The sequence below is a fragment of the Heterocephalus glaber genome, unplaced genomic scaffold (genome assembly GCF_053883595.1).
Source record: "Heterocephalus glaber isolate CG9 unplaced genomic scaffold, H.glaber_assembly_v1.0 deba00000942, whole genome shotgun sequence".
Lineage (NCBI taxonomy): Eukaryota > Metazoa > Chordata > Mammalia > Rodentia > Bathyergidae > Heterocephalus > Heterocephalus glaber.
Genome location: NW_028258174.1, coordinates 2,806,330 through 2,820,393, shown reverse-complemented (window position 1 = coordinate 2,820,393; position 14,064 = coordinate 2,806,330). Strand labels below are relative to the sequence as shown.

General features: G+C 42.0%; 2 protein-coding genes across 15 annotated transcripts in view; one reads left to right on the top strand and one right to left on the bottom strand.

The window, feature by feature from the left end:
• Afg1l (AFG1 like ATPase) overlaps positions 1-11,320 on the bottom strand; it is a 246,510-nt gene extending 235,190 nt beyond the window's left edge. For 3 of the 14 annotated variants that reach the window (XM_087208630.1, XM_087208629.1, XM_087208628.1), the window contains exons 1-3: positions 10,908-11,313; positions 6,700-6,754; positions 3,389-3,472 (exon numbers count right to left, since the gene is read on the bottom strand). Coding sequence is in view for 2 of the 14 variants with exons in the window: in XM_087208622.1 (XP_087064748.1) it covers positions 6,700-6,754; positions 10,577-10,597 (76 nt within the window). In the remaining 12 variants the exon portion in view is untranslated. Of the gene's footprint in view, positions 1-3,388; positions 3,473-6,699; positions 6,755-10,576; positions 10,749-10,907 lie in introns of all 14 variants that reach the window. The other 11 variants (XM_087208632.1, XM_087208631.1, XM_087208638.1 and 8 more) reach the window with 8 other exon arrangements.
• A 76-nt stretch (positions 11,321-11,396) lies between these two features.
• Snx3 (sorting nexin 3) overlaps positions 11,397-14,064 on the top strand; it is a 38,147-nt gene continuing 35,479 nt past the window's right edge. Inside the window, exon 1 of the mRNA XM_004855423.3 lies at positions 11,397-11,936. Coding sequence (XP_004855480.1) covers positions 11,775-11,936 — 162 coding nt within the window. The 5' untranslated portion in view covers positions 11,397-11,774. The remainder of the gene's footprint in view (positions 11,937-14,064) is intronic.

The following is a 14,064-nucleotide window of genomic DNA, read 5'->3' as shown; positions in this document are numbered from 1 at the left end:
ACTTCCACTTCCCCTTCCCCATCCGTAGCCTTCTTGTCTCACTGGCTGGCAACTATGGCCTTCCAGCTGCTCAGGCCATTTCTCAGAGGAATAAGCCTTTGCTTTCCTCTTTCTCTCCCCGAATCCAGTCCCTCAGTGAATTTTGCTGGATCTTCACGATTATCCAGAATATTACTTTTCACCACCAACATTGCTACCACAAAAACTGTTCCAAGTCTCCATCATCTCCTTTCTGGGTTGTTGCCTTCTAACTGGTATCCTTGCTTGTCCCTTGATTCCTTCAGTCTGTTCTCTCCACAGTAGCCACATGTATCTTTGAAAATTCTAAGTTAATCGTGCTATTCCTGAGTTTAACACCCACTAGCACCTTCCCCTGTCACTCTGTTATCAACACAGCCTGCAAGGCCTTGGGGTGCTAAGGGCTCTCTCTAATACCATTTAGACCAACTCTCCCTTTCCCTCCCTGCCCACCCACACTGGCTTTCTTGCCACTGCTGGAACTCACCAAGCCTGGTTCCTATCCCCCAAAGCTTCTGCATGTCTTCATCCATCTGTTCTCCTCCAAGATATCTACTTGGTTCACTTCATGTCCTAATACTTTAAGTTAAGGCTTTTCCTAACTAATACCTCATATACAATTACAATCTTGTTCAGCACTCCTTTTCTTCCTGCTTAGTTTTATTTTCTCCACAAAATTCACAACTATCTGGCAGAATACTATACATTCTTTATTATTTCATTAGTTCATCATATGCTCTTACTAAAATTTAAGCTCCCTGTGCATCCCAGACCTAGAATAGTGTCTAGGTTACAAGGGATTTGATAAATATTTCTTTCTTGCTTTCTTTTTCTTTTCTTTCTTTTTTTTCAGTGCCAGGGATTTTGTTTTGTTTTGTTTTGTTTTCCAAACTCACTCTGTAGCCCAGACTGGCCTCCAACTCACTGCAATCCTCTTGCCTCAGCCTCCCTCATGCTGGGATTACATACATGCACCACTATGCCCATCTAGTGCCAGGGATTGAACCCAGGACCTTGCACTCGCTAAGAGGTAATCACTGTATCAGTGAACTACATCTCCATCTCCAGTTGTTTTTTTGTTTGGTTGGTTAGTTTTTTTCAAGAGAAGGTTTTGCTGTGTTGTCCTAGCTGGCCTCAAACCCCTGGGCTCAAAGGATCCTCCTGCCTCCTGTGAAGCAGCTGGGACTAGAGACATGCGCCACCACACCTAGAATTTTTAAAATTTGAATCACATATTTGTACCTACCAAAGTAGTTCTTCCCTAAATATTCCTTATTTAAATTTTTAGGGAGGATTAAAAGGCTTTCCTCATACAATTGTCCACATGCCCTCCCTGATATCAAGGGTAAACTGGGTATGGTGGTACAATTCTGTAATCCCAGCACTTGGGAGGCTGAGGCAGGAGGATCACCGAGAGTTGGAGGCCAGCTCGAACTCAAGTCTGGCTCAAAGTCAAAACAACCCTCCTGCCTCAGCCTCCTGAGTGCTGGGATTAGAGGCATGCATAATGACACCCAGCTAGCTGTATTAGACTTGATTTACCAAGTCTCCTATTTGCTTTCATAAATATATGTATTTTCTATGATACCAGGGATTGAACCCAAGGCCTTCACACTGAGCTATACTCCCAGCCCTTTGTTTTGAGTCAGGGTTTCTGTTAAGGTTTATACCTCCATGTTGCCTCCTCTTGCACTCATAGGTGGGGGCGTTTGGAGGGGGCTGGATCAAGGGTATATGAATATGGATCAAGGGTGTATGATAACAAAATTGGTTTAACATAGTTTTGTTTTGCATAACCGGGGATTGAACTCAGGATCTTGCACTTGCCAGGCAGGCATTGGTGCCACTTAGCTAAACCTCTGGCCCAGTTTAACACAGTTTTAAATGTGGATAATGGGAAGCTCCACCTTGGCTGTGGGTGGCACCAACCGAATGGTTTGTAGCCTGGATAGAATATAAAGGGACAGATGGAAGGCAGGCTGCTGCAGCTTCACTGCTTTCTGCCTACCCTGCCATGGACTGTTTCTCCTCTGCCACACGGCCCTGCCTTGGAGCCAGCCAACCATGAACTGAAACCTCTATGAACTGTGAGCTGAAATGAACCTTTCCTCCTTTAACTTGTGTTGGGCACTTTGTCCCAACAAGAAAAGTCACTAAGACAATCTCTCCCTAAATTGCCCAGCCTGGGCTCAAACTTTCAATTTCCTTGTCTCAGCCTCCCAGAGTACTGGGATTATAGGCATTCACCACCATGCCCAGTTCCTATGTATATATATTTCCAGGAAAATTGATCCCATCCACCATTCGACACCCCGCTTTATTTCCTAAGCATGTGTCCTGATTTCTATTAGAAAAAAGCATTTTAATAAAAATAATTATAAAAACTACTAATTGAATTTTAATATTTCCAGGACAACTGCAAAAATGTTCTTTGAGAAGTGATACTAGTATTAGCATTCACTGTTAAACAAAACTGTATGTACAGCCCTGAGGATTGACCCCAGGGCCTTTGTACTGAGCTACAGTCACATCCTTCTTCCCCATCTTTTTAAAATTTTGTGACAGGGTCTTCCTAAATTACCCAGGTAGGATTCAAACTCAAACTTGCCATCCTCCTGCCTCAGCCTCCCAGAGTGCTGGGATTACAGATGTGCCCAACTGCCCTGTTTATGTTTTAATTTTAAAGCTGGGCATGGTGGTGGCCAGCCTGGGCTACATAGTTCAAAGCCAACCTAAACTATATAGTGAGAACCTGTCTCAAAAAACAAAAAGTAATTTTGAGTCAAGGTCTTGCTAAATTGCCCAGGCTGGTCTCAAACTTGTGGTTCACCAACCTTACCTTCGAAAGTAACTGAGATTAGAGGCACATGTCACTGAGTCTGACTCTCAAAGATCTGATATTTTTAGGGGGTTTTTTGATAACGGGGATCGAACTCGGGTCCTTGTGCTTTTGGGGCAGGTGGCGGAACCACCGAGCTAAATCCCCGGCCCAGACCTGATATTTTTAAACCAGCCATTTTATATATTAAGATTCAATTAAATTAATTAAATAAATAAATAAAGATTCAATATCACCAGGCATGGTGGCACACACCTGTAATCCTAGTAATCAGGAGGCTGAGGCAGGAGCATTGCCATGAGTCAAGACCAGCCTGAACGACATAGTAAGACTTTGTCTCAAAAAACAAAAGACTCAATGACTTTGAGAGATGTAAGAAGTGATTTGCCCATGCTAGCAGTTACTACCCCTTCTTGTAGTTAACTGAATAGTAATGAGGCAGGAGAACAGGGCCTTGGCAAATCAGATGGGCAAGTGGACATAATCTGTCTATCAGAGATCCAGGACACATGTATGTACCAAAGCCCTCACCTGGGTCCAATCAGTGAATGCTGTCTTCAATTCTTGGGAAAATTCAAGCAGGTTTCTATAGGAGGGTCTGGGTCTGATATCACCCTGAGGAAAGGGAGATACAAAAGACACACCCTTTAAGCTCCTGGCACTGGGCTCCCTCTTTCACAGTGATCTGTACTCATACTGTAGAGTGCACTTCTTTTCCTATTTTTAATTGGCCCGCACCAATTAAATTGGCCCACACCAACTCTGCAGAGCATGTTTCTTTTCCAACCTTTAATAAAAAACCTCACTACCTTTTTTCCTTGTTTTGTCAATTCTTTGTTTGAAACGAGAAGAACCTAGAAAGAATCTCTAGAAGGAGTCCCCAGAACGCCAAAACCCAGTAACAGTAATTGGGATGAAAAGCTTGTTTATTTAACCAAATAATTCTTGTTTGTGAGTGACAGTGTCTCACTATGTAATCTAGGTTGGTCTTGGACTGGAGATTCCCTGTCTCAGGCTCTTAAATGCTAGAATTACAAGCTTATGCCACTATGCCCAACATTAGGTACCTCTTGAAATAGCCCTTAAACCAGATCTACACTATGCCATATCTAACTGATTGTTGCTGACAGTCAAAACAGTTTTGTTGGTTGGTTATTTGGACTTAATGTAATATACCTAGGCAATCAAATGAGTGTCTTTCATTCTGTAGCCCATTTATTCAGAGGAACTAAAACTGGCCTAAAATGCAGCCAATCCTTAAACCTCAAAGATCACATGATAAAAACAGTTCACCTACTGTGAACTCATTCATTTGTAATACTTGCTCCATGTGACTACACTCAAAACTAGTCATGAGCTGGGTGTTGGTGTTTTAGCTTTTTGAGACAGGGTCTCATTCAGGAGGCCTTGAACTAACTAGACTGGCCTCCAAATGGCAGCAATCCTCCTGCCTCAGCCTGCAGAGTGCTCGGATTACAGGTGTGGGCCACCAAGCCTGAATGAATACCTTTTAGTCCTGAATATTATCTAATTCAAAGAGTGTTCATTCCAAAACTGAGTGTCTTCTGCCAAAACCAGGACTTGTGATTACTGACGGACCAGATGAGGAAAGTGTCATGAGACTGTAGTGTCTATACACACCAATTGTGAGGGCCCAATTTTCCCAGCATGTATGTCACTCAGCCCAAGCAATTCTCATCAGCTTCAAAGGGCGAGATGTGCATCTACAGACTCAAGTTTGCAGTACCCAGGGCTCACTCAGCAGGAACACATCCTACAAATTAGGGTACCATGCTTCATTTTTTTTTTAAGCCAAATCAACCCAGCTGGATTTTGAACCTTTAGTTCTTAGAAATAATCAACTGTCCCTTACAGTATCAAATCCACTTGGCTTTATTTCCCACCTAAATCTTGTTGACTACCTAGGACAAGCCATAGTTTAGGTATATAGATTGATATGCAAAACATGTTATATAGCTGTATGCTATACCACTGTGTAGATTTTTAGTACCAAATCACCAAAATTTACTCTGAAGGTAATTTTATACATAGCAAAGAGAGAAGCAAGAGATGTAATTTCACATGTTTGCTGTCCAATTTTTTAAAAAAATATATAATTCTGTTTACAACTACTGTTTCTCAGCTTTAATTTGATACTTTACTACCAGGTAAATTATCTTTTAATGTAATTACTTTTATATAATAATTATGATCTTGAAATTCTGCAAAGTGATTAAAGGGCATTTCCTAAGAAATAAATTTCTGGGTTTATGTAATTTTTCTGCTTATGGTTTTAGTATTATACCTAATTTACTATTATTATTACTATTATTAAATACTTATGAAATTACATATAGAAGTAGACATGCAAATATCTAAGACTTTAGGACTAAAATGCTTTTAATCACAGATTTAAAAGTTGACACAAGTGTATCTCCATTATTTCTTTTTAGCATTAGTTTTGACTCTAGTATGTTATACACATCAGCACCTGTGCCCATTTAGCAAAGAATTTCAGTACAAATCACTCTGAGTTGAATAGACATCTCTAAGAAGTATTACAATTGTTGCAATATTTTTAGAAACTGAAACAAGGAAATAAACAACTTCAGTAAAAGTGATTTAAATAACAAATAACGTATCTTTATAAACAGCTTATCTCCTTGAGAACAAAGAATAAACAAGGAGACAAGAGGTTTTTTTCCTTCCACTATTAAAGCAGATCACAATATGAATGGGTGAAATGTCATGAATAATTGGAGAAAATCACAGAGTAATCTTCGACAAAAACATCTGATTTATTTAAATTGTCACTGTTTGTCTTATTAGAACCTTTATTTAACCTTGTTATCTACAATGCAGTATTCAAGCTGGTTTATCAAAAATTTACTTTAACCATATTTTGAAAATTTTGACTTTCTTTAAATGCAAAGTTATGGTAACATAAACCTGTTATGGCAGCTGTTTTACTTGAGACTAATTAACTGACAGTGCTTTCAACTGAAATGCCTATGAAAACCAAATGTTGTGAATCTACAACAGCAAATCAAGGTGTTCAAATGTTTTATCAAATTCTGGTTGTATTGTGATGAAGGGGATCATCAGACATTCCACTTTTAGACTTTTCTGGGTACAACACTGATTATCCTCAGCTCATGAACCCAACCAAATACCACCAATCACTTCTTATCATGGCATTCAAGGCATTTATAATTTTCCAAATACATGCGTTCTAGATAACCCTATTTCCTTGCTGACTTCTATGCAGATTCTGGGTATGTTAGGGCTTATTGTGTCCAGGTGAGATAGGATAGGGCGTGGCAAAGCTGGCTGGGTAAATAAGCAGGACCTGAATTGCAAGATCCCAGGACAGTGCCAGATAATTTCCTGGGACCCTATCTATAGAACTTCTCAGGGCTCCCACGAGATGTGGACAGAAGAGACACCACCACGAGGAGCCCGCTATCGTGACTCCTCACAGTAGCCGACTCTGGGTCTTCTAGACCACCATGTACTTTTATTTTTGCTCTTTTCACCTTTCCTCTTTTGTTTGGTCCAAGTTCGCTCTGCAGAGCCTATTTTCCCCTATCCCGTCACCCTTCACTTTTCAAATAAACTTTTGCACCATGTTTGACTTGTCTTGTTCAATTCTTTGTGCAAGGCAAGGAGGACCTGGAATGCATTTAATTGGTGAGCTATTTCTAAAGGAACTACCTGATAACACAGGCACTATTCCAAATGCTTTACAAATAATTCTTTCAATACTAATAACCACCTTGTGAAGTAGGTACTATTGTTATCAGGTAGCTCGTTCTAAAAGCGACTGGCCAAATAAATCTTACCGTGTTTTGAGCTGTTCACCTCTCCTTCTGGAGTTAGATTCCAGGTTCTTCTTGTCTTGAACAAAGAAGTGAACAAAATGAGCAAAAGGCAGTGGCAAAGTTCATTTGAAAAAATAAAAGTGAGAGGGCCAGGGGATTTAGCTCAGTGGTTTCACTGCCTGCTGTGCAAGGACCCGAGTTCGATCCCCGGTACCAATAAATAAATAAATAAATAAATAAATAAATAAATAAATAAAAGTGAGGGAGCTCTGCAGAGTGAGCTTGGGCCAAGCAAATGAGCAAGACAAGAGTAGAACCTGGAGAAAGTAGAGTAGACTATCCTGAGGAAAGCCAGGATAGCAAGTTCTTGGCAGCTGTCCTTTTATACTATCCAAATTCAGACAGAACTTCTACATAGGGGTCCTGGGAGAGAGGTGGGGATCCCACACCTCAGGCTGAGTCGGGTCCAGGCCACCCTATTGAAAACCTGCTCAAATTCTGGAGTGAAGTCCATGAGCAGGGCTTTGGAACCCCTTCTGTGAATGTTCTGGAATACTGTAATTAGCAGGTCACACCTACTTCCCCAGCCAGCTTTGCCACACTCTAATCTCCTATGTCACGATTAGTGTCCCTTTTTTAATTTTAATCCTTTTTTTGGTTTTTTGAGACAGGGTCCTGCTGTGTAATTCAGGCCCACCTCAAACTCACAGTTATCCTCCTGCCTCAGCCTTCCAAGTGCTGGGATTACAAGCTGCACCACCACACCTGGCTGAGTGTCTCCATTTTATATGTGAAGAAACAGAGACACAGGAGAAATAACTTGCCTAAAGCTACTTGGCTACTAAGGACTTCATCTACCTCTTCTATCAAGCCCAGATTAAACAGAATTGATTTGTTCACAGTACGGTCTTCATCTCAGATTTATATGAAATGTAACATTCTAGCCAAGAGATATTTATAATACAAAACCCAAACATACCAGAATAGTAATATCCAAATCATGCCAAGATTATGCACAAAAGACTAGAGATTAGAGAAAGCCAGGCAGTCAGGAGCTCTCTGTGGTCTAATACTAACCAAGCCATGGTATGGCAACAGAGACAAAGGTGCATAAGAAAGGAGAAAAAGATGACTCAGGGTCATAAGCCCAAGTAGTAAGAAAAATAATGTCATCTGTAGGGAAAAAAAAGATGTAAATATTGAGAATTGCTTGAGAGTAAATGGAATGAGACTGATTTTATTTTATTTTTAAAATAAATTTTATTTTATCTTTATATTTATGTAAATATAGTTTATTATTTAATTTATATCTTTAGTTTATATTTATCTCCCTATGTACAAAAGCTTTGTTTCCATTATGAGACTGATTTTAGACAAGTGAGTTTCATTCAGTTAGACAACAGAAACAGTACATTGTTGTCTGTGTGTATGCGATGGTGGGACATGGTGGCCAACACTGTAGTGACATGCTCATGTTCTAGGTTGACGTAAGTATAGATTTAACAGCATTGGACAGCTTCCAGAAGGCTTGGTCAGGCTATCAAACCCCACTTACAGCTTCTAGAAAAAAATATGTCTCCTGTGAGGATGCCTGAAAAGTCAGATCTAACTTCCTTTGCAAATACCACTGAAACATCAAACTCAGTGTGCCTAAGAGTGTATGTCCCTATGGCTAGGGCTGCCAAAACCAAAATTACAACAATTTAGTGTAAGGATCTTAATTGGGTTTCTTTTTCAATTCTAGACTCAGGCAGCACTTCCAAAATGGAATGAGTGTTCTAATGAGATATACAGAGAAGATTGGTTTTATAGATAGAAAAGGAATGAAGAAAACGGGGGAAAAGCAGATTGGTCATTTTAAAATAACTTTCTTTATAACATGGGGACAGGGAGCCACATCTGCCTGGCAAATTGCAAGGTCCTGAATTCAATCCCTGGTACTGAGAAAAAAAGAAAAAAGAAAAAAAGGTGGGGACAGGGAGACAGACCAACAGCAGAGAGGAAGGACTTCATTATCAACTGAAACTGGCATGCTTGGGACATTTGGTTATCTCTCATTTCTCCGAGCTTCTTTGGAAGGTCAGGTAAACTGCTTAATTTAGCTTGGTGGAGATCGAACTCGGGACCTTGCGCTTTCAAAGCAGAAAGCGGAACCACTGAGCTTTTTAAATCCAGGGCCCAAGCTTCTACATGTTTTAAAATTTTTTTTTTTTGGTACCAGGGATCGAACTCGGGACTTCCTGCTTGCAAGGCGCCAGGCGGTGGAACCACTGAGCTAAATCTCCGACCCATACATGTCTTAAATTTTCATAACTACTATCAAATTATTTCTCCAAAAAGATGGGATAATTCTGACTTGTCATAGTGTGTCTGTTTTTGTTACACTCCCCCTATCACTACATGTTTATTTGAATTTTTGCCAATCTGATGGACAGACAGCAATATTTCATGTTTGCCTTTATGTGCATTTATTTGGTTAGTAAGTTTTTAAATTTTTGTTTTGTTTTATGGTGCTGGGACTAGAATCCAGCTCTGGACCACTGACATCCTGAACCGTTGGTTTGTAAGACTGAGAACACTAATTATGCTTGTCCATTTGAATTTCCTTTCCTACCAGGAGAATTCTTTCACTGTATGACTATAGATGTGCTGCTGTTCTTTGTAGTTATTTCTCCATGGTAGGCATCTGCTGCTGGTCAAGGCTGCTGCTGCCCTGAATGGCCTCCACAGAGCCAGATATAAACTATCTCTGAGAATAGCCATGATTGCTCTGGACTGTGCAGGTGTCACGGATGACAACACAATGCAGTGGTTCCAGCTCTGTTAGCTCTCATTTGTGCCACTTCAAAGTCTTTTATACACACTTCTTCCCCTCACTGTGGTAATCATCCAGTCAAGTTCCCAATTTCTCTCTAATCTGGGCACACTTTAACCCCTCTGTCTGAAAAACTGAAAGGATTTCTCTGACACACTATCCAATGAGCTTGTCCCAGTCCCTATTTTCTTCATAGCACCAATCATATTGGCAGGAATATTGTTAATTTCACTCCCCAAGATAGATTATAAATTAGGCTATCAACTGCCTTATTTACTGTTTTAACTCCAGTGCCTAGAGTGCAAACACCAGGAAGGCTTCAACAAATACTGAAGAAAAGTGGTGAGTTTTCCAGGAAATAATCTACATGATGTTTAACAATTTTTTAAATGTAGTACTGGGGATTGAAGCCAAGGCCTTTGCACTGAGCTATACCATTCTGCCCGTTTTTATTAATTATTTATTTTGAGACAGGGTCTCAATATGTATTCCAAGCTGGCCTTGAACTCACTATGTAACCCAGGCTGGCCTCCAACTCAAGGTGATCCTTCTGCCTCTGCCTCTTTAGTGCTGGGATTACATGCATGGGTCACCCGACTATTGTTTATTTTGAGACAAAGTTTTGCTAAATCTTTAAATTGCCCGGGCTGGGCTCAAATTTGTGATCCTCCTGCCTCAGCCTCCCATGTTCCAAAAAAGAAAAGAAAAAGATGGTTCCAAAAATTTTTAAAGGCTGCAATTATCTTCTGGGTCTTCTGGAGAATTTCTAAGCTTCAGAAATAGATCACATGCATCAGAAGTGAATGGGTTGCCCACCATGGTGGTGCAGGTGGTGCATGCCTGTAGTCCTAGCACTCAGGAGGCTGAGGTAGGATTGCCTTGAGTTTGAGGCCAGCCTGAACTACATAGTGAGACCCTGTCTCAAAAAAAAAAAAAAAAAAAAAAGAACAACAACAAAAAACAAAAGTGAATGGGTTTACTGAAACTTTTAAAAGTGCAGAACATTTTGATGAGACATAACATATGGAGAGAACTATCCAGGAGGAGATAGAAATTAATCCTATCAATGTTCAAAATTTGCACCTGAAAGCCGGGAGTGATCATGCACACCTGTCATCCCAGCAGAGGCAGGAGCACGGTCAAGGACTGATCCTGGCGCCCAGCAACTTTCTCCAGATCTACGTGAGACAGTCTTTCCTCTCCCCAGAGTTCTAGGCCAACCTGGCCTACAGAGTGAGTTCAAGGCCAGGCTTGTCTCCAAAAACAAAAACAAAAAATTGCGTTTGATTTTGGACCCTTTACAGATATAAAAGACTCTAAATTTTTCTATTTTTTTAATAAAGGCTTATCTGAGTTGCAATTTGCAGTTAAAGCACAACAGAGACACATCTACCACTTAAAAAAAAAAACTTACCAGGACTTTATGGGGAACGATGAAAGAGTAGCATCTCACCCAAACACAGGATTTTCAAGGCAGCTTTCAGCCTGCCCACGGTTATTTTGTTTTAGCGGGCAGACTTGTCTCCAAAAACCGTTTGATCTTAGTGCTATTAACTCGCTAGGTTTTAAAAAAATCTATTCCCTATTTCCTTATTTCACTTACTTGGATTTATCAATACACACACGTGTCTTGTGGAACTCAGGCTTGAGTCAAAATCATTTAAGGCATTAGAGGGTTATCTATCTAGAGAAGCATTTCAGGGGTTTACTATGGGACTGCGCACAGCTTGGCTTATAGTCAAAGCAATTATGTTTCCACTTGTTGGCAAACCGCCTTTGCCCTGCCTTACAACTCCGGCCCTCAAAGCTGCCTAGACGCCTAAATTGGGTTCCGGGCCCCGCCCTCTTAGCGCCAGGCCGAGCAGGGCACCTAGAGACCGGAAGCCGTCTCGCCCTTCAGTTCCTTCGCCGCCCTCGGCGCGACGCGCTCGCCAGGTGCATTATGGGCGCTGTAGTCCGGCCGTAACCTTCGCGACCGCAAATTCCGTGTCCCCGGACCCCCTCCCGCATTGCCCCTCCCCAGCCTCGGCTGGGCCTCCCGGCCTGGGGCGCGGCGTTCTGGCGAGTCAGCTGTTTGTCCCCTGGCACCGAAGCGGAAGCCTGCGGACTGGGCGGGGGGGGGGGGGGGGAGGAGCTTCGTGCAGGGGTGAACGCCCGCACTACGTGCTCGTTCTCCTCGCGACCGCTGCGCGCTAGCCCCGTGTCCCCGCGGCGGGCGGTAGCGGCGGCGTCTGTGGAACGCGAGGGGGCGGAGGGAGCCCGCGGCGGTGGTTAGAGCGAAATGGCGGAGACCGTGGCGGACACCCGGCGGCTGATCACCAAGCCTCAGAACCTGAATGACGCCTACGGGCCGCCCAGCAACTTCCTCGAGATCGATGTGAGCAATCCGCAGACGGTGGGGGTCGGCCGGGGCCGCTTCACCACCTACGAGATCAGGGTCAAGGTGAGAGCGTCTTTCCTCTTGTCTAGACCCCGGAGCCAACCCCGTCGCTCCGGACTGACCCTGGCGCGACCCCCCTGGGTAGTCGGCCGCTCGGGCAAGGACCCCTGCAGTGGGCGGCCCTGTCTGCGGGCCGCCTCTCTGGTAGGGTTTCCGTGGGGGCTGCCGACCGAGCCCTGCGGCTCGTGGAGAAGGTGCTAGAGGAAGAGGGCGTGGGTTGAGCGACACTTGCCCCGTAAGCAGCTATCTGGGAATGACAGATGAGTTGGAAAGGAGTAGATCTTTCGAGAACACGTTCCTTCACCGCCAAGAGTGTAAAGTGTGAAGTTGAAATCTTGCCTTTTCCTGGAGACTGCCCAGAGGTGGCCTCGCCACGCTGGTTCTGTGCTATCCCAGGCTACCAAACCTACGTTAAGTTGCACACTCTTCTGAGCAGAACTCGACGGGAGTTCACAAAAGCCCCACAAATTTTGGGGATGCCTTTATTTTTGGTACCGGGGATCGAACTCGGGACCTTGCGCTTGCGAGGCAGGCGCCGGAACCACTGAGCTAAATCCCCGGCCCAGCCCCACAAATTTTGGATTGGGCTGGGCCAGGTGTGAGCGGTGATTGGAAATGGTTGACTAGCATTCTTGGCGGTCAATCTGCTAAAGGTGAAGGTATGGGGAATGCTGCTTACATCATCCAAAACTAACTGCTTTAAGAAAAAACTATTCTTTTAGGGAGCTTGATTTCGTTCGAGATTTGCGTTTTGCTGAATGAAGGAATCAGCTGAACTAGAAACACAATTTTATAACTCGTATTTGTTGGCAATAAGTAATTCAGATGCTTTGGAAGATGCTAATTGAGACTAACACTTCACTTTCTGTAGTTCAGGATTAAAGACCTCGGTCACATTTGGAAGTATGTTTAAAAATTACAGTACGTTAAACTAATCCAGCTGTTAAAAACAAGAACAACTTTTTTAAAGTTAAACATAAGATGATTTTTGCTTTAGAGTAATGAAATTTACCTAACTAGTTACTATTGACATTTAAGTGCAGTAATTTCTTTTTCTTTTTTATTTATTTTTTTTCCGAAAAGGGCTTATTGTGAAGTTCAGGCTGGCCTTGAATTCACTATGTAGGCCAGGCTGACCTGGAACTCTCAGTGATCCTCCTGCCTCAGCCTCCTGATGGCTGGGATCACAGGCATGGGCCACCCCACCCGGCAAAGAGCAATAATTCTTTTTTTTTTTTTTCCAGTAATTCTTAATTAATTTATGTACTTTTGCCTGTGTGATAAAAAAACAATATATATACAATGTACCATCTTATTTTTGTGTGTAAGAACAGTTCGTTCACATTGTTGTGAAACTTTTTGAAAATGATTCTTATGGAAGTGTTGCTGAAAGAAAAAGTCATCCAACTTCAGTTAAAAGACAAAGTAACAGTTTACTATTATAAGCCAGCCTGTCTCTCTTTGGATGTATAAAATGTGAGCTATAAACTGTCTTGCTATAAGTAAGGGAAGTGCAAAATTCAGGCCCCTGTATACCTAGGAAAGTGCATGCGTAGACGAATTTAGGGAAAAAGTGAGGGATTTTTTTAGTGTTTTTAATTTGTGAAATGATTTTGGATTGTTTTTAATGTGTGGCAAATGGTTTACTGAAAAGAACTTCCTCTTTTGCCCCTTTTATTCACCAGCACATTATTCTGTTTTTTCTTGTGCTAAAACAAAACTTGATGTGCCTGTTTTTAAACTTCCTAGCTAGTACTTCCTGTCATACAATTGAATTGGAATCTCCTGCCTACACTTACTGGACTTAATAACTTTGTTTATTTTGTTGAGTGCACTACTAAATGGATTCTTGTACGGTGATTTAATTTTCTTTTTAAAAATAACCTGTGATACTTTATTATCAAATACCTGATATGACACTTAAATATAAATTGTTTGATACCATCCTTTGAATGGTATAGAAAACAATCCTTAGCCGGGCATGCCTGCCTGTGATCCCAGCGCTTGGGAGGCTTAGCCAGGAGAATCACTGCAAGTTCGAGGCCAGCCTGGGCTACATAGTGAATTCAAGGCCAGTCTGAACTACATACTGAAACCCTGTCTCAAAAAAAAAAAAAAAAAGGAAAGAAAA